We start from the raw sequence: 27,556 nt of genomic DNA on the forward strand, positions 1-27,556 counted from the left end.
AAGTGTAAGTCAAATAAATGCTTTCCTTCCCAACTTTCTTTTTGGCCATGATTATTCATTACAGCAATACAAACTCTAACCAAGACACATGGCTTGATATTAAGATCATTTACTATTCTTACAGAAGACAGATTCAGTTCCTAACATCCATATGGAGGTTCACAACCTCCAATTTTAGGATACATTAGGTCCTATTCTTACTTCCATGTATTTACCCACATGTGGTGCATGGATGTATATGAAATCAAAATACTCAAACACATAACATAAATAAATCCCTAAAAAGGGAAGAATATGCCTATGTATGCATATATGAGACATATATGCAAAGGAGGGACAGAGGATATGTTAAAAGTCTTACTGGTTTACCTCTTTCTATTCTCAGCCTTTCCTCCTCTGCATGGTACTTTGCCTTTGCCTTGTAAGTGTGATAGTCTATGAAATATAAGGATAGAGTTATGCAAAACAATTTGTTATTTAGAATATAATCTACTACGTGTGCTTTCAGTGAAAGGTAGGCAAGCTATAACCTGTGGAGCAAATCCAGTATTCAAACTGTTCAACAGATAAAGTTTTATGAGAACCGTATTTGTTTTGTTTGGTTACTTTCAGGGCTGAAGAATCTGTGCTCATTGTCTTAAATAATCTTATGGGTACAAAGGGATGATATCTCTTTGCTTTCATGCTAAATAATGAAATGGGCAAGGATTAAACTATTTTCAAATAGAATTGGAACAGAAAAGGCTTCCCAATTGTTTTAATTTCTGATTATTGTTCAGGGACCATTCCTTTCAAGTTTGTATCTAAAAAATACATAACATTAAAAGTCTTTATGATGAAATTTCATGGGGCAGTGATTATCTGTGTGAGGACAGTTGTGGTATTTAAGTGTATGACTTTAAACATCAGAGTAATTTCTTGAGAGGATTGTGGTGGCTTTAATATTGAGAATAAAATAAAATCTAGTTAAGTTTTCATATAAATAAGGAAATAAATGCTGACAGTTTAAACAGTCTCTGAAGGAGTTAAAAAGCTATTTTAGGAACAATGTTCCCACCATTAATTGCTTTACTACCACGACATTGTGAACACTACTCAATCATTGACAGTCGAATTACTTAATTTGTAGATTGCCTTTTTTCCTATTTTTTTGTTTGCTTCCTTTTCAATATCTGGTCTTTCTCTCTCAATAACTGTAAGCCAGTATGACAGTCTAGAAATACAACTTGATTAAGCCATAGTATGAGAAACCAGAAGCATAACTGACTGTGGAAAGTAGAGAACTTGTGGTTACTGCTTTCACTTCTGTTGAAAGAACAAGACCCAAGAGGAAGCTTAGCCCTCCTGCTGCCTGTTGATTCTGGCTGCTAACCATATTGTCTATCACACTGTATTACTCTGTCTTCAAGACACATAAATATTCTCTTAATACAGAAGCTGTATTGGCTTGGAACAAGTATAGATTCATTCATTAACAATTTTCTGCAGAGCAATGATGAGAATGATAGACTTCCTTGTTAGCAAACAGTGTTCTCATTACACACAGTACATTTATCCAGTTTATTTCAGTCTTCCCAGTAGAAAGAGTATAGATTCTTAAAACTATCTTTTCTTGCCTTATCTACTGTGGATCTCACAGATCTTTCCCTCCTAACCTCCTGCTCCCCAATCTTTTCTTTATTCCAGCTCCCGACCCCATCAGGGACTTAACTGCTAACTCAAAGGCCACTTCTGCCAGGGAATCAGAAATCAGATGGGCTCACTGCAGATCTCCACCTCTCTTTCTGTTCCTCCAGTCCCAATTCCCCGAGTCTTACCACAAATCTTTAGCAGAACACCTCCTACGGTCTCCCTTTTCTCTCTGAGCCTATCCTCGAGAAATTACAAAGGTCCTCTCTTCCAGCCTTCCCCAAACTCATCCCAGTATTCCAGCTTCCAACACCTTGTGAACAAGCCAGCTAAGCAGGCCAGGGAAACAGGTTAGCTAACTGAAGACCTTCCCCACTCCCTCCAAATCCACCCCTCCAGTCTCATCCCTATCTTTGCAGAAGAACACCTGTGCAGCCTTTCTCCCGTCTGCTCACATCTCCTGTGGATCCCACAGACCTTCCTGTTTATTCTCCCTCTCTCTATTTGCTGCTTTATCCCAGCACCTAATTCCTGCAAGCACTCCACACCAACCCACAGACCCCTCTGGCCAATGAAGCAAGTAGATTTTCTGTAGTTCTTCCCATGTTCTCCTACGGTGATATTTTTTTGTGTGTGTGCTGAAATGTGATTTTATTTGTATGTTAGAAAATAAAGTTGCCTAGGGATTAGAGCTAAAAGCAAGCCATTTAGCAGAAGTCCAGCAGTGGTGGCACGTGCCCTTAATCTGATCACATGGCAGGCAGAGTCTCTGTGTGTTCAAGGACACAACCAAGCGGTGACCTGAACCTTTAATTCTAGTACCAACCATAGAGACCTGGAGGACTGTATAGACAGGCAGTGACGAGGAAATCATGTGGTTGGGTTTAGAGTCAATGATAAGGTAAAACAGAAAGGCAATAAAAAGACAGGTCACACAGGAGAAGGTCAGCAGGAGACCTTCTCAAGGGAAGGACGGCAGCAAGTGGTAAGCTAAAGGCTATTTGCTAGTGCTCTGATCTCTTGGGCTTTCAACTCTGTATTTGACTCTGTGTTTCTTGTTTAATAAAGCTGTTTAGAATTTTGTCTATATTCTCCTTGTCCTCTGAGTCTAAACCCACAGTCTCATACCTAGCACTAGCACTATAGCAGACCCTCCAGGGTGACCTCTCTTCACTGTCTGACCCCATTTCAAGGAGACAGAAATAAACAGATTATGGTCAAACACTCTGTTCTCTTTCCTCCTGTGAACCCGTAGTAGTCTATCTCCATTTCTTAGTGTCAGCTCTTAATACCCAGAAACACATTTTATCTGGAACCCCCAGTGGGCAAAACTATCTGTTCCAAAGAAAATTTTCTAGGAGACAACAGAGCCATTGTACTCTGAAAATACAAAGAGGAAACTTAAACCAAGAGAAAAAATGCCCTAACAACAAATACAAATCCAGAAATCAGCACCTAAACCTATATCCCTATACCAAATGCATAAACACCAACATAAAACACAATCAATAACAACCAGGGCAATATATCTCTAAATATCTCAGTTATCCTAACAAAGGAGGCCCTTATATTCTAATATAGCTGAAGCACAAGAAAAATAACTTATAAACACATGTTTGAAGGTGATGGAATTTCTTAAAGAGGAAATTAAATAAATCCCTTAAAAAATCCAAGAAAACACAAAGAATGAAAGAAAATGAATAAAATTGTTTCAAGATCTGAGAATGAAAACAGAATCAATAGAAAATACAAACTGAGGGAATTCTAGAAATGAAAATTTAGGAATTCAAACCATAACTACAGAGGCAAATTTCATCAACAGAATACAAGACGTGGAAGAGAGAGTCTCAGGTGTTGAAGATACAATAGAAGAAATGCACACATGTGTCAAAGAAAATGTTGAATCTAAAAGAATTTGTTGCACAAAACATCCAGATAATCTGGAATACTATGAAAAGACCAAACCTAAGAGTAATAGTAAAAGCAAGAAAAGAATCCCAGCTCAAAGACCCAGAAAATATTTTCAACAAGACCATACAAGAAAATTTTCCTAACCAAAGAAAGAGATGTGTAAAAATGTATAAGAAGCTTGCACAACACCAAATAGATTGGACAAGAAAAGAAATTTCCCTTAGTACATAATAATCAAAATACTAAACATGGGCTGGAGAGATGGCTCAGAGGTTAAGAGCACTGACTGCTCTTCCAAAGGTCCTGAGTTCAATTCCCAGCAACCACATGGTGGCTCACAACCATCTGTAATGAGATCTGGTGCCCTCTCCTGGCCTGCAGTCATACATGCTGTATACATAATAAATAAATAAATCTTTAAAAAAATACTAAACATACAAAACGAAGAAGTAATATTAAAAGCAAGAAAGAAAAAAAAAACACCAAGTAACATGTAAAGGCAGACTTTTTAGAATCATACATGACTTCTCAATGGAGACTTTAAAAACCAAAAGGGGCTGGACAAATGTGCTGCAGACTCTAAGAGACCACAGGTGCCATTACTATACTACCCAGCAAAACTTTCAATTACCATAGAGGGAGAAAACAAGATATTCCATGATAAAATCAAATTTAAACAGTATCTATCTACAAATTCAGGCCTACAGAAGGTGCTAGAAGGAAAATTCCAAACTAAGGAGGTTACCTACATCCATGAAAACACAGGGAATAAATAATCTCACACCACCAAAATCAAAAGAAGAGAAGCAAACACAAACACATACTTCATCATCATCACCTCCAATACAACCATGACCAACAGCAAAAAAACAATTAACAGGAAGAAAAATCCTTGGTTATTGATATCTCTCAATATCAAAGGTCTCAATTTCCCTCCCCCCAACTAAAAAGACACAGACTAACAGAACAGGATTTATCCTTCTGTTGCATCCAAGAATCATACCTCAAGATAGCTTCAGGGAAAGAGTTAGAAAAAAGATATCCCAATAAAAATGGACCTCAAAAGCAAATAAAATAAATATACAAAAAGTATCCATTTTAATACTTAACAAAATAGACTTTAAACCAAAACTAATCAAAAGGGATAGGGAAGGATACCACATACTCATCAAAAGAAAAATCCACCAAGATGACATTTCCATTCTTAAAATCTATTCCCCAAACACATATGTGCACCCAAGTTTATAAAAGAAACATTATCACAGCTTAAATCACATATTTTATCCTCATGCACAGACACTGGGAGACTCTAATACCACTCTCTCACCAGTGGACAGATCATCAAAACAAAAACTAAATAGAAATACTGGACTTTAGAGATGGTATAAACCAAATGGAGACAACAGATATTTAGGAACCATTTCACCCAAACACAAAAGAATATACCTTCTTCTCAGCACTTTGAGAAACTTTCTCCCAAGCCGGGCAGTGGTGGCGCAGGCCTTTAATCCCAGCACTAGGGAGGCAGAGCCAGGTGGAACTTTGTGAGTTCAAGGCCAGCCTGGTCTACAGAGCGCGATCCAGGAAAGGCGCAAAGCTACACAGCTACACAGAGAAACCATGTCTCAAAAAACCAAAAAAAAAAAAAAAAAAAAAAAAAAAAAGTAAAGAAAAGAAAAGAAACTTTCTCCCAAAGTGACCACACACTTGGAACAAAGCAAGTCTCCACAGGTATAAGAAAATTGGAGTAATTCCCTGTATCCTGTGAGGCTACCAAGATTAAAGCTGATAATCAGCAACAGAAACAGCAGAAGGCTACAAACCCATGGAATCTGAAAAAATTTCTACTGAATGAAAAGTGAGTCAAGACAGAAATAAAGAAAATACTTTCTACAGGAATCCAAGTAAAATGAACATACAGCATAACTATTCTTATGGAACACAATAAAAGTGGTGCTAAGAAAAAAAGTCCATAGCAATAAATGTCTACACAAAAAACTGGAATGATCTCATATTACCAACTTGACAGCACACCTCACCTGGAGGCTCTAGAAGAAAAGAAGTAAGCACACCCAAAGGGAATAGAAGGCAAAAAATTATCAAACTGAAGGCTGAAATCAATAAAATAGAAAGAAAGAGAACAATACAGAGAATCAATGAAACAAAGAATTGGTTCTTTGAGAAAATTAAAAAGATAGGCTGACCCTTATCCAAACTAAAAGACACATCGAGATATGCAAATTAATAAAATCAGAAATGAAAAAGAGGACATAACAATAGCCATCAAGGAAATCCAAAGAATCACTATGTCATACTTCAAAAATTTGTATCCCACCAAATTATAATATCTAAAAGAAATGGATAATTTTCTTGGTAGATACCACCTACCAAAGTTAAATCTAGAACATGTAAGTAATTTAAACAGACCTATAACCTCTAGTAAAGGAGAATCAGTTATTAAACATTCCCTAATCTAAATAGAACCATGGACAAGTGATGGGAATGTCTTTCTTTATGCTGTGAAAATATGTTGCTCTGATTGGTTGATAAATAAAGCTGTTTGGCCAATGGTGAGGTAGTGTAAGGTGAGGCAGGACATTCTACCTGGAGAGATAGGGGAGAAGAAAAGAGTGCAGAAGAGACTATGCCAGCTGCCACCATGAGAAGCAAGATGTAAAGATACTGGTAAACCACAAGCCACATGGCGAAGTATAGATTTATATAAATTGGTTAATTTAAGATATAAGAGCTAGATAAGAAGAATCCTGACATGGCCATAGTTTAAAAATATTAACCTGCATGTGTTTATTTGGGTCTGAGCAGCTGAGGGACTGTGGGAGCCGGGCGGGACCAGAAAACTTCAGTTACAGACAAGATTGATTGATTGATTGATTGATTGATTGATTGATTTGTTGCAGAATTCTACCATACTTTCAAAGTAGAGTTAATGCCAATACTCCTCAAATTTTCTCAAAAAAAATAGAAACAGAAGGAACATTGCCGAATTCATTTTTTGAGACCACAATCACCCTGATACTCAAACCACATAAAGGCTCATTAAAGAAAGGGAATTACAGACTAATTTCCCTTACAAACATAAATTCAAAAATAATCAATGAAATATTTGCAAACTGAGTCCAGAAACATATCAAAAAATCAACCACAATGATCAAATAGGCTTCATCCCAGAGATGTAGGGATTCTTCAAGTTACAAAAATCAATAAATATAATGCATCATATAAACAAACTGAAAGAAAAAACCCATGATCATCTCATTAGATGCAGAATAGGCTTTTGACAAAATCCTACACCCCTTCATTATAAAATGTCTCAAGAGTTTAGGGATGCAAAAGACATACCTAAACATAATAAAGGTAGTATATAGCAGGCATATAGCAACATCAAATTAAACAAAGAGAAACTCAAAACAATTCCACTGAAATTAGGAACAAGACAAAGTTGTCCACTCTCTCCATACATATTCAAATATAGTACTTGAAATCTTAGCTAGGTGAATAAGACAAGTGAAGGGGAAGTCAAAGAGATACAAGCTGGAAAAGATGTCAAAGAATCTTTATTTGTAGATGATATGATAGTATACATATGTGACCTGAAAAAAATCCATCTGAAAAATTTCTATAACTGATAAACTCAACAAAGTAGCAAGATACAAAATGGACTCACAGAAAACAATAGCATTCTTATATACAAATGACAAATGGACTGAGCAAGAAATCAGGAAAACAACACTTTTCACAATAGCCTCAAATAACATAAAATATCTTAGGGTAACTCTAACCAAGCAAGTGAAAAACTTGTATAATTAAAAACTTCAAGTCTTTGAAGACAAAAATTGAAGAAGCTATCAGAAGATGGATAGATCTCCCATGCTCATGGCTCTGATGCTAGACTTAACATAATAAAAAATGGTCATTAAACAAGAGCAATCTACAGACTCAGTGAAATCCCATTGATGGGGGAATGTCTTTCTTTATGCTGTGAAAATATGTTGCTCTGATTGATTGATCAATAAAGCTATTTGGCCTATGGCAAGGCAGCTTAGAGGCAGGTGGAAAATCCAAACAGATAGAGAGGAAGGAGAAAAACAGAGCAGAGGAGATGCTGTCAGCCACCGCCATGAGAAGCAAGATGTAAAGATACCAGTAAGCCAAGAGCCACGTGGCAAAGTATAGATTTATAGAAATAGGTTAATTTAAGATATAAAAAGCTTGAGCCATGACCATGCAGTTATAATTAGTACAAGACTCTATGTGTTTACTTGGGGGGGGGTGTGAGTGGGAGAGATTTGTCCTGACCAATTGCCTGACAAAGGAAAACTTCCAACTACATCCCAAAAGAATTTCAACGCAATTCTTCACAGACCTTGAAAGGACAACTCACAACTTCATATAGAACAACAAAAAATGGCAGTGGCGGTGGTGCTCGCCTTTAATCCCAGCACTCGGGAGGCAGAGCCAGGCGGATCTCTGAGTTCGAGGCCAGCCTGGTCTACAGAGCGAGATCCAGGACAGGCTCCAAAACTACACAGAGAAACTCTGTCTTGAAAAACCAAAAACAAAACAAAAAACAATATAGAACAACAAAAATCCAAAATAGTGAAAGCAATCTTGAATACTAAAAGAAGTACTGGAGTTTTCATCATTCCTCAATTCAAGTCGTATTAAAGAGCTCTATTAATAATAACTACATCGTAGTAGCATAAAAATAGATGTTGATCAATGGAATCAAATTGAAGACCCAGACATAATACCACACACCTATGGACACAGTAAAAAAGACAGCATCTTCAATAAATGGTGATATTCAAACTGGATGTCTGCATATAGAAAGCAAATAGATTCATACTTATCATCCTGTACAAAACTTAAATTCAAACCGATCAAATACCTCAATATAAAACCAGATACACTGAACTGGATAAAAGAGAAAGTAGTGAACAGTCTCGAACTGAAAGGACTTCCTGAACAGAATAGCAATAGCCCAGACATTAAGATGAACAATTAATGGATGGACCTCATGAAACCTAAAAGCTTTTCTAAGGCAAACAGCATCACCATTCGAACAAAGTGGCAGCCTACAGAATGGAAAAAGATTTTTATCAACTCCACATTTGATAAAGGACTAATATTCAAAATGTATAAAGAACTTAATAAAGTAGATGCCAAAAAAAAAAACCAAACAAATAATTCAATTCAAAATGGGGTACAGATAAAAACAGACAATTCTCACTAGAGGAATTTGATTTGTTTATTTTTTTATTAAGGAATTTTTTATTCATTTTACATACCAACCACCGATCCACCTCTCTTCCCTCCTCCTGCACCACCAGCCTTCTGCCCCCAACCTATCCCCCATTCCCTCCTCAGACAAGGTAAGGCCTCCCTTGGGAAGTCAGCAGAGCCTGTTGCATTCAGTTGAGGCAGGTTCAAGCCCCTCCCCTTGCATCAAGGCTGTGTAAGGTGTCCTATCATAGACAGTGGGCTCTAAAAAGCCAGCTCATGCACCAGGGATAGATTCTGATCCTACTGCCAGGGGTAACTTTAAGAAGGTCAAGCTACATAACTGTCTCACTTATGCAGAGGGTCTAGTCCAGTCCCATGGAGACTCCATAGCTGTTTGTCTAAAGTTCATGAGTTGCCACTAGCTTGGTTTAGTTTTCTCTGTAGGTTTCCCCATCATGATCTTGATGCCCTTTGCTCATGGAATCCCTCTTGTCTCTCTTACACTGGCATCCTGGAGCACAGCCTGGTGCTTGGCTGTGGATCTCTGCATCTGCCTCCATTAGTTACTAGATGAAGGCTCCTGGGTGACAGTTAGGGTAATCACGATCTGATTACTGGGGTATGCCAGTTCAGGTACCATCTCAGCTATCACTAGTAGTTCAAACTGGGTTCATCCTTGTGGATTCCTGGGAACTTCTCTAGCACCTGGTTTCTCCCTGTCCCCATGATGTCTCCCTCTATTATGGTATCTCTTTCATTGCTCTCCCGCTCTGTCCCTGTTCCAACTCAACTGTCCCATCCCCTTATGTCCTCATCCCCTATTCCCTACCCTATATTACCCACTCTCCCCCAGTTTACTCATGGAGATCTCATCTATTTCCCCTTCCCAGGGTGATCCATGCATCCCTCTTTGGGTCCTCCTTATTACCTAGTTTCTCTGGAGCTGTGGTTTGTAGTCTGGTTATCCTTTGTTTCTTGTCTAGTATCCACTTATGAGTGAGTACATACCATGTTTGTCCTTCTGAGTCTGGGTTACCTCACTCAGGATGATATTTTTGAGTTCTATCAATTTGCCTGCAAATTTCAGGATGTCATTGATTTTTACTGCTGAGTAGTATTCCATTGTGTATATATACCACATTTTCTTTATCCATTCTTTGGTATAGGGGCATCTAGGTTGTTTCTAGGTTCTGGTTATTACCAATAATGCTGCTATGAATGTACTTGAGCATGTGTCCTTGTGGTATACCCACAAGGAATGATTGAGCATTCCTTGGGTATATGCCCAAGAGTGATATAGCTGGTTCTGGAGGTAGATTGATTACCAATTTTCTGAGAAACTGCCATACTGATTTCCTAAGTAGTTGTACAAGTTTACACTTCCACCAACAGTGGAGAAGTGTTCCCCTTGCTTCACAAATTTTAAATGACTGAGAAATACTGAAAAAAAATTTTTCAACCTTCTTAGCCATCAGAAAAATACAAATCGAAGCTACTTTGAGATTCCATCTTACACCTGTCAGAATGGCTACCATCAACAACACAAGTGACAGGTCATGATGGTGAGGATGCTGAATAAGGGGAACACTCATCCATTGTGTATTGGAATGCAAACTTGTGCAGCCATTATGGAAATCAATGTCAGTTCCCCAAAAAGTTGCGAATTTATATATCTCATGTGTACCTTATGTGGTATACCAGCTATATTTCTCTTGGGCTATACCACATATACCCAAAGGACACTTCATCTTACCACTTGCTCAGCCATGTTCATTGCTGTTCTATTCATAATAGCCAGAAACTAGAAACAACCTAAATATCTCTCAATAGAAGAATGGATAAAGAAAATACTGGACTATTCCAAAATGGAGTATTACTCAGTCATAAGTAAAAAAAAAAATATGAAAGGCAATTTACAGGCAAATGGATGGAACTAGAAAAATAAATCATACTTAGTGAGGTAATGCAGACCCAGAAAGATAAATATTGTATTATTCACTTATATGCAGATATTAGCTATTAAATAAATGAATACCAACCTACAATCTGCAGACCTAGACAGTTTAGGTATAGAAAGGACTAGGACAAACATATAGATCTCCCTGGAAAGGAGAAATAGAATAGATTCTATGGGTAGACTGGGGACAAAAAGGAAAGGAATGGGGTGACCATGTGAAGAGGGAAAAGGGACTTAGGATTGAGGGAGGGAATGAGAGAAGGCACAGGGACAATTGAGGGGCATTTGAGGGGTGGTATGTAAACTGAGTGCAGTAGAAACTCCCTAAAATACAGGAAGACAATCCTAATGAGGAAGTGGAACTCCCACTGGCCATCTCTTCTAATCAAACAAACTTTCCAGCACCAGGACTGGGTTATGTCCAAGTGAGTTGTTGGCCAAAGGAGTCCTATAGAAATCCCCAAATAACTCATACTGTTGCCAAGACAACCTACAAACCAACATCTGGCTGATGACAACACCCACACAAGTTGAGAATTTATATATCTCATGTGTACCTCCTGTGGTATACCAGCTATAATACTCTTGGGCTATACCACATATACCCAAAGGACACTTATTGAACATAGTAAAGTTGAGCTGGTACCTACATGGAGCCTTCCTCCCTTTATTATAATCTCTTTGGGGTGGGAAGGTATTCTGCTGGTGACCGAAAGAGAAATATGGACACTAACCCATGCACAAAAACTTTGACCTACAGTCTGTCCTGCATACAAAAAATGGCAGGACAGTGGTGGCACAGAATTTGTCAGGGTAGCCAACCAATGTCTTATTTGATGTAAGGCCCTATCTACAAGATAGAACTCATACCCAGTACTGCTTAGGTGACCAAGAACCAGAGACTATATAGCCCAGAGACCTAGGGTAAATCCAAATACTACTGTCTTACGAAGAAATGAAAGTGTGATTAAATGACTCCTAATAATATTCTGCTATACTCGTATATCAGTGCTTTTTTTCAGTCATGATCAGAGAAGCTTCCTCCTTCAGCAGGTACAAATAACAAACAAGTAAATAAATACAGAGACCCACAGCTAGACATTAGGCGATGGGGGTGGGGGAGGCAGGGAGGAAGACAGACCAACAGACCTTGGAACACTCAGCTCTAAATGGGATGTCCCCATCAAATGACTCCCCTCATAGCTCAGGGGACCCTGTGGAAGAGGAAGTGGAAAGGCTGAAAGAGACAGAGGGGATGGAGGACACCCAGAGATCAAGGCCTCCTGAATCAACCGAGCAAGGCTGATATAAACTCACAGAAACTGAAGCAGCAAGAATGGAGAAGACACAGGTCTGCATCAGTTTAATATTTCTATGGGACCCCTAAGAATGTGAATGAGTGGGTCTCCGATTCTTGTGCCTGCACTTGGTCTCTTTTTAACTCTTCTTTGTTGCTTTGTCTAGCCTAGATATGATAGTTTTTGTTTTATCATATTTTATTTTTGTCATGTCTTGCTGTTATCTCTTAGACGCCTGTTCTTTTCTGATGAGAGACAGAAGGGGAGTGGATCCAGAGGGCGAGGGGATTGGGAAGGAACTGGGAGAAGTAGAGGGAGGGGAAACTATAATCAGAATACATTGTATGAGAAAAGAATCTATTTTCAATAAAAGGAAGAAAAATCAAAACAGTATTTTTCTTATTAATTGAATGAAAATCCTTGAGCTTTCTTTGCTATTGATGTAAAAGTGTTTGCAGTATTAAGGTTCAAATGAACTGTAAAGATATAATTTTTCTTGGAAAATAAACAAAGTTTTCCTATGGATAAAATCCATTATTAATTAACATTGTTTTGATATCTCAGTGTTAACATTTTCCAAGGAAAATAAATCAATCTGTGAGAGAATAAAGTTAATCCATGCAGTTTATATTTCAATGAAAATAGATGTAATGTTTCTCAACAATTAGGTAGAGCTTAAATTTACATTGAATTGTATTTTGTGAGGAAACGATTTATACTTTCATTAAGATGAAAAAAAAAGTAATTACTATGATTTTTGTCAATACTTGATTTGCAAATTCCTTCATATTTAAAGTCAATACTTTAATATACTGAGAATTACTGGCAATGTTTTTATTCTTTTCATCCATGCATCTTAGTAAATGTATTTTTAAAAAAGGTCAGGAAAGGTGTTGGAGTAGGAAACAGCAGAAACAGATCTGCCTCAAAGGACAGCCGTACAAACAGAACTCCCTCCTACCCAGGCTCCACAGAAAACTTGCAGGTTTGGCAGTAAAGCTTAGATGCTACATTTTGATGCAAGTGTGGCAACCCTAGGTAGTTCTTCTGAATCTACTGTGGAAGAAGAGAACTTGCCCCGGGCTGGAGAGATGGCTCAGAGGTTAAGAGCACTGACTGCTCTTCCAGAGGTCCTGAGTTCAATTCCCAGCAACCACATGGTGGCTCACAACCATCTGTAATGAGATCTGGTGCCCTCTTCTGGCCTGCAGTCATACATGCTGTATACATAATAAATAAATTAAAAAAAAAAAAAAAAAACTTCACTTTAAAAAAAAAAAAAAAAAAAAAAAAAAAAAAATCTTTCCTAAATAAAGAAATTTAAATTTTTTTACAAATCCCAATTCAATTTACATAACCTCAGGATGTTAGGTAGGATCTCTAAATCACAAAAATAGCAAGAAAGAGAATAAAGAAATGTACACAAAAGGAAAAAAAGAAATTAATTTCAAGGTTTCATCAGAAAACAATAACACAAAAGGTTAGTAGTGGAGAAATTGAGGGGAAACTTGCTGTAATAGATGTTAAGAAAAGAAAAAAAAAGGACCTTATCAGCTTTAAATCAGCAGGGAATATGCAAATGAGTTCCCACATGGCCAGACTCTATGTCCTTCTCCTAAGTTAGATGAATAAATGCAGAGACACCCTGACTGTACTGCTGTGTGCTCTGAGAAGGTGCTCTAGAGATGGGCAGGAGGGGAAGCTTGTGCAGGGATAGGAACAACCCTTTTCAATATTTCATTTCCCACTTACAAAGTTAGAACGGTCATTTTAGTCAAAAATCTGCTGAAAATGTTTCCCTGATTCATTTGCATCAGCCTCAATATTTCTTACACAGAACACCAGCTCTTTACACATTCAAAGGGATAGGATTTTGTTTAGATGAATACATGTCCTTATCTGTGAGACAAAATGATTCAACTCAATGGTCTTCTCCCAGTTTCCTAGATTTTTTTTTATGTCTATAGAACAAACCTCTTATGACAGGAACACATTTTTTGGGAGAGACATTAAAATTGTCTGTGTAGGAATGTCCACAGCTGTTCCAGTTGAATGGTTCCAGAATCAATTTAATAAGATGGATTGTGAGGGATAAAAGAGATTAAAATTTAAAGGAAGGTCAGACATACTTATTGCTACTGTTTAATATAAAGGTCAGAGTCTGTAGGGCACCCATTGAGAATTTCATTACAGTGGCCTGTAGTAAAAAGAAAGGTGTTTCCAACTCTCATGTTTATGTAAAACCAAGTATATCATTCAGAGTAAGACAGTAATTGCTTGAAGATAATATGAATGTTAATTCACATAAGGTTAGAACAAACAGAATATGCTCAATAACAATCTAAACAGCTGGATAGAACAGAAACATATGATCTTTATGAAGAACTCAAGCTGTGGACTACTATACGAGCATCTTGATCTTGTGTATCATTGGTAGTGTATGTCTTTAAAAAGTCAGAAATACAAAGCAACTGGAGATCATTCAGTCGCTAGCATGTTAACTTATTTTTATGCCACTATTTTATCAACAATTAACTTTCCTCATTCATTGGTACTTACTGCTTAGACAGTAGAAGCAAAAATGTTTTCAACATAAAAACAACAGATAGAAGAAATATCATGTGTTTTTATTTTATTGAACCCTGGCCTGAGATTGCCAGTAATTACTATATAAGTGAAAATGACGATTTACTAAAAAAAAGATGAGCAAAACCAGATCAATACATGTAATCTTGTACATCATTATATATATCCCAGGATCTTGTATATCATTTATGTATATCCCAGGATTTCACTACCCATAAAGACACAATATATATGGCATGGGTTCTGACAAGATAAAGAAATTTTGTATCACAGCAATAAAACTTATATTCAACAACTATTTACTATGCAGTAAGTAGTACCCATGGCCACAAAGGTAGAAAGGTAAGCTAAGATTATTCTTTCTTTGTACAATTTGTGAACAACAAAGGCACGAGATCAATGAATTATTGAGGAAATAGACCAAAGGAGAGAACAGTATATGTTTTCAAAGTAGGAGGAAATATAGTAAGATCAGAATACAAATAGTAAGTGGGCAGAGGAATATGAACGTGTGTGAACACGTGTATTAGCAAATTACATGATTGTCTAATGGATCAGATCAAACATTACTGACAATAAATCAACATTGAGGATCCATGAATACATCATTTTTAATTTGCATTTGTACTGTGTTTGCTGTATAAATAAGAGACCACATGTCACAGAATCAATCATAATGTTCGTTTAGTGCAGCAGGTAATAAGTATTTCTAACACCCCCAGAAAAGGCATTACAAACAATGGCAAAAAAAAACATGACCACCTAAATGTCCCTTTAAAATGTAGAATGAAAAATATTTAAATTGCTTTTAGGAAAAACTGCAAAGTGTAGGTGAAATACTAACTTGGAAAAAACCTGTCACCTCTTCTATTATAAATATGCTAAATTATTGGATGGCAACTTTAAAATATTTTCAGAGGAGACTAACAGAGAAATAACCATGTAAAGGTATTAGCAGTGTCTTATACCAACCAAAAGGGTGAAATAAAGGTGAGATTTTGAAAAAGGCATAAGTAGAATGTTACATAATTTAAATAAATTAAACTGTCAAAATGAAATCAAAATTATTTTATGCATTTGTATTTATGCATATCAAGAATATCCAGACTCCTTATTTTACTATTTCACATACATGGTTGTATGCTTCTAAGAAAAGATGGATCTCACTTTGACAGTATGTCTTTATCTGTTGTGGTAGCTTGAATGAGAATGACCCTCCTAGGCTCATATGTTTGAATGCTTCACACCCAGTTGGTGAAACTATTTGGGAAGGATTAGGAAGTGTGGCCTTTTTGGAGAAAGTGTGTCACTGAGGGCATTGGGGATGGACTTTGAGTTTTTAAAAGCCCACACTATTCTCATTTAGTGTCCTCTCTCTCTCTCTCTCTCTCTCTCTCTCTCTCTCTCTCTCTCTCTCTCTCTCTCTCTCTCTCTCTCTCTCTCTCTCTCTCTCCCTTGTGCTCTTAGTTACTCCTGAGGTGCTACACCTGCCTGCCTGTTGCCTGCCTGCTACTTGCCATGATGGTCATGGATTCACCCTCTGAAACTGTGAGCCCCCAATAAACTCATTCTATAAGTCTCTTTGGTCAAGGTGCTTTGTCACAGCAATCAGAAAGTAAATAAAACACTTGTAAACCACATTTGGGTATGAACCTTTTGGTACACAGTAAACGGCCATGCTTTGTCTCTCAAGGACTTGCCCTATACTAAGTTCTGAGTCCAGCCAATTATAAAAAAAACAACAACAAAACAAACAAACAAACAAACAAACAAAAAAACCTAGACCCATCATTGCCCCAGGTGCAGGCCAGAGAGAAGACTCCTGAGGGCAGGCATCCCCCACCAACACCTCCCGTCAGACCAGATCCTGCATTCTACAAGACCCACTTCCTGCCCCATACCCACCCATCCACCTAAGATGTCAGAAGCTCCCTGAGACATAGAATCCAACTGCTCTGATTGGACCAAGAGCTCTGATAGGAAGGACCAAGAGCAGTTCCTGAAACATAGGCACAGCCAGCACAGAGTGGACCAAGAACAGCTCCCTCAGACACAGGCAACTCTTATACCTATTGGAGGAAGAGATGGGTAGATGCCATTGCAAAAATACATAAAACAGCATAAAGAACAATATGGCACCACTAGAAACTAGTAGTTCTACAACAGCAAGACCTGAACATCACAACATAGAAGAAACAGAAAAAAGCAATCTTAAAAATAAATTTAGGAAGATGATAGAGGCCTTTAAAGAGGAAATGAAAAATTCCCTTAAAGAAATTGAGGAATAGACAAATCCCTTAAAGAAAGCCAAGAAAACCAAGAAAAGCAATTAAACATGTGAAGGAAGCAGTTCAAGACCTGAAAATTGAAATAGAAACAATGAAGAAGATACAAACCTAGGAAATGATGGAAATAGAACATCTGAGTAAACAAACAGAAACTACAGATGCAAGCATAACCAACAGAATACAAGAGGTGGAAGAGAGAATCTCTGGCGTGGGGGATAGAATAGAGGAAATACATTCATCAATCAAAGAAAACACTGAAGCCAAAAAAGTCTTAACACAAAATGCCCAGGAAATCTGGATCACCATGGAAAAAAACAAAACTAAACAAAACAAAACTATTCACCTAGGACAACCGAAAACAACAAACATACAAAGGTCATGGTCACAGTAGAAGAAATAGGACCAAGCAAAACACAAAGTTCAATTGAATTGATGAGAGACAGAAACCACATCAAAGAAAGATAGAAGTCTTGTGAATGATTTTCCACGACAAAATTGACTCTCTCTCTCTCTCTCTCCCTCCCTCCTCTCTCTCTCTCTCTCTCTCTCTCTCTCTCTCTCTCTCTCTCTCTCTCTCTCTGTCTGTGTGTGTGTGTGTGTGTGTGTGTGTGTGTAACAACAAAGCCTTATGAAGACACTGTGTTCTTTGACTATAGGAAGTTATAAAATGAGAAACCTTAACAAAATAAAATTCAGAGACAAAGGGATAGATGCTCATTAACACAGAAGAGAACTGTTCTGTTGGAGTTGCAAATCACATTGTCATGAAAAACCCACCATGGCCATGGAAATACTTCCTTTCTGAATGTGATGCCTGAGAGAACACAAACTGAATAAGAATTTTATGAAATAGAGATTCTATATGAAATATTCTGATTGTGAACTGTTCTACTCCTTTGAAAAGATCTTAAGTCAAGAGGGGCTGCACCATATGCTCTGTCTTCCAGGAAGTGCACAGCAAAGTGCTGAGCAATTATTTGAGGAATTTAATGAGCTTTGACAGCTAGTCTTTAAACTCAAGCCAGAAACTCCTGCTCTTTCTTCCACAGCAGGTTTTGAAACAGAATTATGTGACTAATTATATCAAATTTCTACCTTGTCACTAGCCACACAAGTCTATAGATAAAAGTATATAAGATAATAACTTCCACATGATATCTCAATATTATATTTCATAACTTCTGTACCAGAATGTATAATCAAAATAATAGAGGATGAAAATAAAGGAATTGTTTTGTCCTGAAGCCATCTTAAATGTCATCTTTACTCAATTGCTGCGCCCACTCCTCATCACAAGGCATATTTTGTTATAGAATCCTTGTGTAGTTTACGCCTTAAAACTAAAACTGAGTCAATTCTCTAATGCTTCCTGAAATATGTCCATGAATCATATAGATTATCTCAATCATTTCCTTAGTGTTCTACCGCATAAGAAGGTCTCACTGACAGTTTGGCCTTTATAGTAATGTGTGGGGAAACTGAGTTGCTGTGAAAAACTAAGGCTATTAACATTGAAATGTCTCAGCGGGGCAGTGGTGACTCAAGACTTTAATCCCAGCACTAGTAAGGCAGAGGCAGGCAGATCTCTATGAGTTCAAAGCCATCCTGGTCTACAGAGTGAGTTCCAGGATAGACAAAGTGGTTACACAAAAAATCCCTCTCTCAAAAAACAAAACAAAGCAAAATTCAAATGTCTCTGCTTGTATGATAATTCAACTTAAAATATTCTTTAGTGTCTACAAGAGGCTGTGGGTATTTATGAGGCTGAAATACTTGTTCAAACTTATTAATGTGCAATGGTCTCTTTAAATTGCAACAAATATACATAGAAAAGAGGGATAGAATCTTGTTTCTAGGTGAAAATAATTTAACTTTGGGGCAATTTATCTTTTATAGCATATTATGGGGCACCGCCAGCAGGCCACAGATGCACACCCTATGAGAAGCCTGAAGAGACATCTGTGAGGAGGGCAAATGAGTTAAACTGCAGTGCATTAATGAGGTGTCAATTACCCTGTAGACAAATGCTTCAAATACCTATTAAAAAAGGAAAAATGTCCCCATGCAATTATTTTCTATGCCTGATTAGTATTAAGAATTTTCATTTTATGTATTCTCACAAAATAAATACATTGAGAGAAGAAAGGAGAGAAAGACAGAAGAGAGTCATGGGAAAGAAAAGGAGAGAGGACATGAGGTTATTGCACAATGCAGAATAAGAGACAGATAATATTTAATATTAGCTCCATCAATAATTCAATATCCCCCTGATTTGAAGACAATTAAATTCAAATGTCCACCTGAAAAAATTTCTTAGTAATTTTCTGCTTCCTTTCTAGTTTCTATTTTGTTCACCTCTGTCCCCCCTCAAAGAAAACCACTATGAATCATGTCAAGACCAACAAAACGAATACTTATGTTTCCTTGCCTCAGAGCTCAGGGACATTGAACAGTCATTTTGGATCATTGCTATGATTCTCATAATACAGGCCAAATAAAAATGCATCAATTGGCAAATTCACATAAAAGCCAGGGGCCTTCCTTTAAAAACCTGCTATGCAGAGTTAGCCACAGTTTCCAATGACAGAGAGAATACCATATGGAATAAAATTCTTGAGACACTAACAGTCACATGAGTTCTCAAATGTTTGGAGAAGACACATGTGTCTATTAGGGAGAGCCTTTGAAAACTAAGCTTCCACAGTGTAAATGAGTCTCTAGATTCTACCACCTTAAATAAAGCATTTTATTGTCCACCTATTTAAATGTTACCTATTTTAAAAGATGCTATGGATATTTAAACATTTTAGTTAGCCCTTAGTACTCAATATTTATGGAATTAATAAAAATAAGTTATTTTAGTAGAAATTGTCAGTTAAATGATAAAGATGACAATATTATTGTTTTGAAAGCTGACACTTTCCTGTGATTCTGCTATTGTTTTTAATATACTAATATATTTGATGGTTTATATTTTACATTTTACAAAGCAATGCATGCTATTGACAGGGTCTGCTTTATCACAGATCTGCTAAGAACCACAGTCCTGGATGCTCCGCCTTCTTTCATTTCATTTTTGATAGTCAATCGTAAAACTATCTTTTTATATATTTCTTTTTCCTTTTTCAGACACTTTAAAATTTGTGTAAGGTTAGAACAATTGTACCAAAGTATTTAATGAATATAGAAAGCAATGGGCACAGAAATCAACCAAGTATTGGACACCACTGAAGTAAGAAACCAGAGAAAAGAAAGGAAAAAATTAAAAACATTGAGGTCAAAGGTAATATTATCTTGTTCTTCCTGTGTATTGTTAATATGATGAGCAATTAGCTTGTGATTTAATAATACACTCTAAAGAGTTTATTTATGTATCAGTCTGTCATGATATTTCAGAGATGGATAAAATTACTGACCCGATTTGGTGCAGTTGACGTGTGTTTCATCACTGAAGTCTCCACAGTCATTGTCACCGTCACAGGCCCAATGCCCCGGGATACACCGGCCACTGGGACATCTGAACTGGTCATCAAGGCAAGAGTGAACACAGCCCACCTCATCACTCCTGTCCCCGCAGTCATCATCTGGGGAGAAACACTAAAAGCTAGTAAAAACTCAGTTTGAAGAACATTCTTTCCTTACTTTTATAGCATTTTCTGTGCAGAGTTTGCTTATGATTTTGGAAAAGGAAAGATACGTTCATGACCAACATTTCCTGGGAACAGTCAATAAGTCTCATTTTATACTGACGTTACATCTCTTCTGGTTTAATAGCAAATGCAGAACCAAGAGAAGGAAAGTACTGACTTTAGATTTTGCAGCTTCAAATCTAGTTTGTTTATGAATGACTAACCACCCACTAACTGCCTCTCTGCCACAAGGGTTAAGAGGAAAGTTGTGACTATGGGACTGTTAAGTGACACAGTGCAGTAGAATTATGGTGAAATTACTACTCGAAGCCACCATTCCTATGCCTCAGAACTTGTAGCTGTATCTTCCACCCAGTGCCTTTGTCTCTATGCTCTGACATAGCCATTTACTGCTCATCCCCCCCCCCCCCCCCCGCTGCCTAATCGACTGGATTCATACATGGAAACTGTATGTTCACATTAGAAATGATTCATCCTTAGGATTGGCCATCGCAAAGACAATGGATTAAATGGAACTAAATGACATTGATTAATATATAACTCATTTGCCTGCATTTAGAACAACTTGGCATAATGATACAACTAAATACAGGGAAGAAAAACATTACTTGCACATAAAAAGCAAGGTGACAGAGCTAAGATCATCTGGCTAATTGCATAATAATTCATAAACTGCCAAGGTTACATAAATGCTTCAGGAACCTAAAATTGTTCTGGTCGTTACCTTAATTGTTCCCTTTATTCATCTTTGTAGATTTAGTCTATGCCCAAACTAATATCTGAAAATGAAGCACTGTTCAAGCCCCATGGGACAAATATCATGCTCCATTATCCCTAACACTGATCCCCAGTGATGTGCCAGCTGCCCGCTCACCACTTTTCTTAGCCACTTTGCTGGGCTCTGCAAGCTTTGCTTGCAAACTCCCTTTGGAGGAAGCCAGGCAGCCCAGAGAGCTGGGCTCTGATCTGGTCAGTGCTGGGCAGTGAGCGCTCGGTACTTGCCAGTGTCACAGTGCCATTTGCTGCTGATGCATCTTCCGCTCTTGCATACGAACTGAGTTAGCGGCTCGCACGTCGGGAATTCTGTGAAGGATATAAGAGAGCCACTGAGAAATGTTTTATGGACTGTGCTTGGTTTGATTTGTATCCATTTTACTACTGTGATCAGAACTCTTGTCCTCTACAAAGGCAGAGCAGACAGGAGAAGAACAAACACAGTGATTGCAAGTTCTTAAAGACATGAGGTGACCACACTTCAGTGTCTGAAAGGAGGGACAGCCAGCCACCACAAGCCTAGGAGAATCATCACATGAAGTGCCATTAGGATTTCTCATAGTTCCTGAAAGACATGTTCAGGGCCAACCTTGCCTTGGTGAATGATAGCAACCAGGGCTCTGCTGTGCTGCCACAAAATATTGCTTCTGTATATCCAGCATGCTGGGCTTTTCTGAATACACAGAGCCACACAGGGTTGTCAAGGGTAGCACTGACCTCTGAGGGATGCCAACAGTGTAAGGTGAAATTAATTTATCAACTAATGAAGTCAGTGCAGTTGCTACCATATGTTTACAAAGACTTTGACACTATCAATTCAAGTCTAACAAGGTGACCAAAACTCCTGAAAAATATTTCAGGTTTTTAAAATGAAGCTAAATCCGTTAAATGTTAAATTAAAACCATTTAAATCAAAAGATCTCTTTTCTTATCCCTTACATAATAATAATAAATAGAAATAATGATAAAAGGCAAATGAAATATAAAATACAATTAGCCATTTTAACATTTGAGTATTTCCAGAAGTTAATACTAACCTAATAAGAATGGATAATAATGAAAATTAAAAAAATAGTAACCAGAGAAAGATTAATGTACTGAGGAGTTCAGACAAAAGTTTGAACTGAGTGTTTTGCAGGGAAAAACAGTACTGTACCTGTTTATAGATGGTGGAAATTATTCACCTAAAGATTGGTGGATTTCTCAAAATTAGGCCTGTTATCTCAAGAAAACTTGAGTAGAGTCATATTAATGTTTTCTCTTTAAAACAGCTTACTTAAAGTCTTAGAATATTTGACAGAGAAAAACTACAAATGTTATCAGTTTTCCGTGGACTTTTAAAGAGATGTCTAAAATAAATGCTGGTTCAGCATGCTACACTAAGGGTGGCAAAACCGCTTTATTTTATTTTATTTTTATCTAGCTAAATGTTTACATATCTAGTAGTTACCTACCTATCTACTTGTAATTTTGAGTTTGAAATTTTGAGTACTACTTAATTTGGAGAAAAATTATAAAAACAAGCAAACCTACTATATTTATCAGCTCTAAAAGTTGAGAATCACTGAAAATCGCAATTACTTTGGCCCTAAGGTATCTATGGCTCAGAAAAGTCCCATGTGCCCATGATCACCAATGTCTCCCAACATTGGAATTCTCTTCCTTAAAGCTGGTTCCAACATATTTTAGTAGTAATTTTCTATATCATTTCAATTTTTATCCTTAACTTATTCAAATTGGTATTTTATTTTCTTTATATTACAAATTGCTTCCATATGCAAATGAATACACTTCTGATTTTTACCAGACATGAGTTCTCAAATATTTCCATTATTTTAGTATTTGGTTCCCAATTTCTTTTATAATTCCATCATTGGCTAAGGCAGGAACAGGATGCTTCCTGGGGCTCACACATAGAAATCCTAGCATAAAGGAATTTTTGTCATCCCAGCCCTAAGTGAGACTAAGATTAGAAGTTTCCTGGGCTTGCTGGTCAGCTGGCCTCATCTATTTGTTGAATTCCAGAACTGTGAGGAACCTGTCTCCAAAAAATGAAGATCTAAGCTGTCTTTAGTTAAACGCACACACACACACACACACACACACACACACACACACACACAGACACCCGCACTCACTTCATACATACATACATGTACACATTTTTCACCACAAAAGTACCCACATGTGCATGCTCAATGAGAGAAACAGGGGGGGGGAGAGAGAGAGAGAGAGAGAGAGAGAGAGAGAGAGAGAGAGAGAGAGAGAGAGAGAGAGAGAGAATGCTTGTCATAAAACCAGAAACACAGGGACATGAATATGATTCAAAGAATATGGTGAAAAAGAGATTTCAGCAGAAAAAAAAAGGAGGTAAATATGATTCAAAGCTAACTCTGGAAGTCAGACCTGCTGACACAGGCCAACAGCCCAAATACTTAAATGTTGTGGTAGGGGAATCAGGAAGTCAAAGCCAGCCAAGGATGGGAGGGAAGACCTTGCCTCAAAAAATTGAGAAATAAATGAATAAATCTAAAATTGAATCAACCTTCAGTTTCTTAGAAAATCCATACACCTTCTGCTCACATAGCACATAACATGAACACACACAAAATGTATATTGTTTCATGATGGCCTCAAATTCATGATCCCTCTGCCCAGCCCCCTGAGGGCTGTGACTACAGTGTGTTTCCCTTTCCTACTTTCATATTAACATTAATTTAACATTTGAAATGAGTATCCAAATCATCGAGTTCACCTTTGTTTATGTGTTTTGCTAGAATATTTTTATGCATTTTTATGTTTGAAAAAGAATTAAGTATAATAAATGTGCCTTTCTTGACTTCATGATGTAAATACAGCATCCTGAAGGCTAGTAAGCAGTAAAACTTAAAAAGTTTGACACATAAGCAAATCCTGATGTCATTCCTATATCACAGAACATAGAGGCTAGCATAAGTGGAAGAAGTACCATGTTAAATCTTAAAATTATTTTAACTTCCTGATATCATTCCTACATCACAGAACATAGAGGCTATCATAAGTGGAAGAACTACCATGTTAAATCTTAAAATTATTTTAACTTCTACCCACATGTGCATGCTCAATGAGAGAGAGAGATATATGTCTAATGTTGAGTCCATTTTAGGAGGAATAAATGAAATATAGTGGCTTTCATTTGGCAGAGGGTAGAAAAACACATATCCTTAATTTCTTTCTATCTTACCACTAGTGCCCAACAGAGACAGAAATGGTGTCATTTTACAGTACACACCTTACCCTAAAACACGAATTACAGCTAAAGCTTCTTGAATTTAATATTTCCCTCTTTCATATTAGTTTTAACACTTGAAATTAGTATCTAAATATTCTAGTTCACTTCTGTATTACATTTTATTAAAATATTGTTATGAATTTTTATTTTTGACAAATAAATAAACATGGCTTTCTTGACTTCATACAAATATACTTTGACTTTAAATCTTTTAATGCAAATTGTAGGACATTTAGAAACATTGAATGATTAATTCTGTAAAAGACAGAAAGTACAAACCAAAATGACTCACATTTTATCCTGTTCCAATTACAGTGAGGAAAAGAAAACTGTATTTTATCTTGATGACTACTTTAACTGTGTAAAACAGTTTATGGATCAATGGGCTGCTAATTTTTTTTTTATTGTTCCAGGTAGTTTGCTCAATTTGTATACTTTATCTTTTTCTTAAATTTTACTAGCGTGTTATATGAATGCCATTCTGTAAACAGCTACAATTTCTCTTTCAATGAGCTTCTATTTGTCTAGTGCATACAGTTTAGGAGTGGTTCCCAAGGACATCATTTTCAGATGTGTTTTTGTTTATTTTCTGCCTCTTACCTAGGTATCTCCTTCCTTCCTTCCTTCCCTCTAAAAAAATCTAGCGAAGTAATTTTTGTTGAAGTCTCAAAATCCTGTAGCCCATAGTCTAAATGATGGAGCAGACCTTTATGACCAAGCCTGTGGGAGTACACAGATATTCGTGTGAAATTAGATGATAAAGTAATAATATCACGGGAATCCAGGTTTAGAAAAGTGATGCCTTAAGTTAAGGAGACTGCAATTGTTCCACCTTTACTGTTAATACTTGGCAACTGGAGGGCTAAAATTGTCATTTCTGAATCCTGAGACTTAAATAATACACCTCACCTTAGGATACTTCACAAGAGCAGCAAGGGCAGAGGAAATTTGGAATTAATGTGAATGACATCAAAACACTTTAGTTTTTCATTATACTGCCACAATCATTACCAAGAATGTTTAATGATACCACAGCAGAGGAAGATTTAGGCAAGATCAAATGTTAACATTCTTCATTCTGTCTTTTGTTTGAAATCTGAGTTTTACCTGCTATAATGTATATAATTATCTGTTGGTATGAAAAGTGAAATGGTGCTTCTGAAAGTTACTCATGTTGGATTGTAACTACCGAAGACACTTTTCAGATATCACTGCTAACTGTGGCTCCCAAGGACCAGGACTCAAATCGAACAGATTACTTATTTTTATTGCTTTTATTTCACTTTGACATCAGTCTCGTTATCTCAGTATTCCTCTTCGTTAGATTGCTCCGGTTAGCTATATATTTATGATGTCTATAAAATGATTTGGTGATGCAAAGCAGTTGTTACATGGGTGGCCTTTGTACTTTGTAGCATGAACTGCTTTTTACTTAGAGGCCAATTGCTATTTGGTACTGTTTAATGTAGATTAAATAAATGACTTAAATAAAATGAGAATAGTTAATACATATGTGAAATTCAGTTTTCTAGAAGACAGACATAATAGATACATTTTAAAGTTATACACATATTTAAATATTTAGAGCTAACATAGTTACCACATGGTACATTTTTAATTTGATTTATTCCATAGGTCAGATTTTAAAATATCCAATGATATAAACACATTGTAGTATAAGTATAGTGCAATATTTTATGTTTCCTATTACTTTTCTTTTTATTTTCTATCTTTCTTCCTTTTTTGGGTAGTGGGAGTGATAAGGGCATAAGTGTAACTCTTTTCATAAACACTACAAGTTTTGTACAAAGACAATCCTGGATTGAGATCCTGGCCTTATGAGTAATTAATGGGTGGCCTTATGTACTTACTTAATGTCTCTGACCCAAGATTATTAATGTGTACAGTAAACAGGAAATACTGCAAAAGTCCATTTATTCAAGATTTTTATTTAGAGCTTTATTACATATAGAGTTCTGGGTTATAGACATAGATTGTGAAGAATGAATGAATGAATCAATGAATGAATCAATGAATGAATACCCTAGGCACAGGAAACAAAAGCTGCAGGAAATCTAGTTGGAAAAATATTTGGAAAGTGATTAAACACATGACTTCAAAATTATCAAATAATTGGTAGCATAAAGGTGGTGCAGATGATATGCTAGACTGGGACACTTCAGTATTATACCAGGTTCAGAAGCATTCTCATTCAGTCCAAACAGTGCTAGGCAGTGACAGTCTGCAGGGGAAGCAGCAGACACTGCCTTTGGGCTGCCAGAGGGCTTTTCAGATACAAGTATTTAAGAAGTCATATGAGATACAAAGCGGTTCATTAGAAGGTGAGCTTCAGATGATTTTGTTCAGCTGTAGGCTAACAGGAGTCCTGAGTGCATTTCAGGTGCCCTACTCTACGTTGTGGTTGATCTGCAGGCCGAGCATACGACATGCACTTCTGGGTTACAGTGTTTTCAAATCAGAATACAGTTGTCAGAATGTGCCTATCAAAAGCTAAGGACAATCTGTGTTCCTGCGAAACACAGAAACTTTGAGTCACTTTGGGTAGTTTTAACATTCTTCTGAAAGAAGTGACATAAAGGTAATGTGAGTGAAATATTCATGTTAAAACAGGTCAACATGAGGGAAGGCATTGGAACATTCCAGATCAAACAAGACTCAGATCTCAGAAGAAACTAAAGTGAAAGTACATAAATACTTGGAGAAAGTGAAAGAATTTCAACGGGGGGCGGGGAATTCTACATGTGATGGAATAGGCTTTAGAGAGTAATCAGTGTTTACAAGGCAGAACCCTAGAAGTAAAAGAAGGTACATGGGAGTGTGTAAAAGACAAAACGAACAAAAGTTCAGGAAAAACAGTAAGTTATTCTAGCAGTAGAACAGCCACAAAAGAAATAAATAGCAGATACTTTAATGTGTTTCCTAAAGTG

The 27,556-nt window shown here is 36.9% G+C and overlaps 1 protein-coding gene across 1 annotated transcript in view; it reads right to left on the bottom strand.

Moving 5' to 3' along the window:
• The window catches only part of Lrp1b (LDL receptor related protein 1B), a 1,617,914-nt gene that overhangs the window by 748,276 nt on the left and 842,082 nt on the right, over positions 1-27,556 (bottom strand). The window contains exons 19-20 of the mRNA XM_059258831.1: positions 21,566-21,646; positions 20,330-20,497 (exon numbers count right to left, since the gene is read on the bottom strand). Of these exons, the coding sequence (XP_059114814.1) occupies positions 20,330-20,497; positions 21,566-21,646 (249 nt within the window). The remainder of the gene's footprint in view (positions 1-20,329; positions 20,498-21,565; positions 21,647-27,556) is intronic.

The sequence above is a fragment of the Peromyscus eremicus genome, chromosome 4, assembly GCF_949786415.1.
Source record: "Peromyscus eremicus chromosome 4, PerEre_H2_v1, whole genome shotgun sequence".
Lineage (NCBI taxonomy): Eukaryota > Metazoa > Chordata > Mammalia > Rodentia > Cricetidae > Peromyscus > Peromyscus eremicus.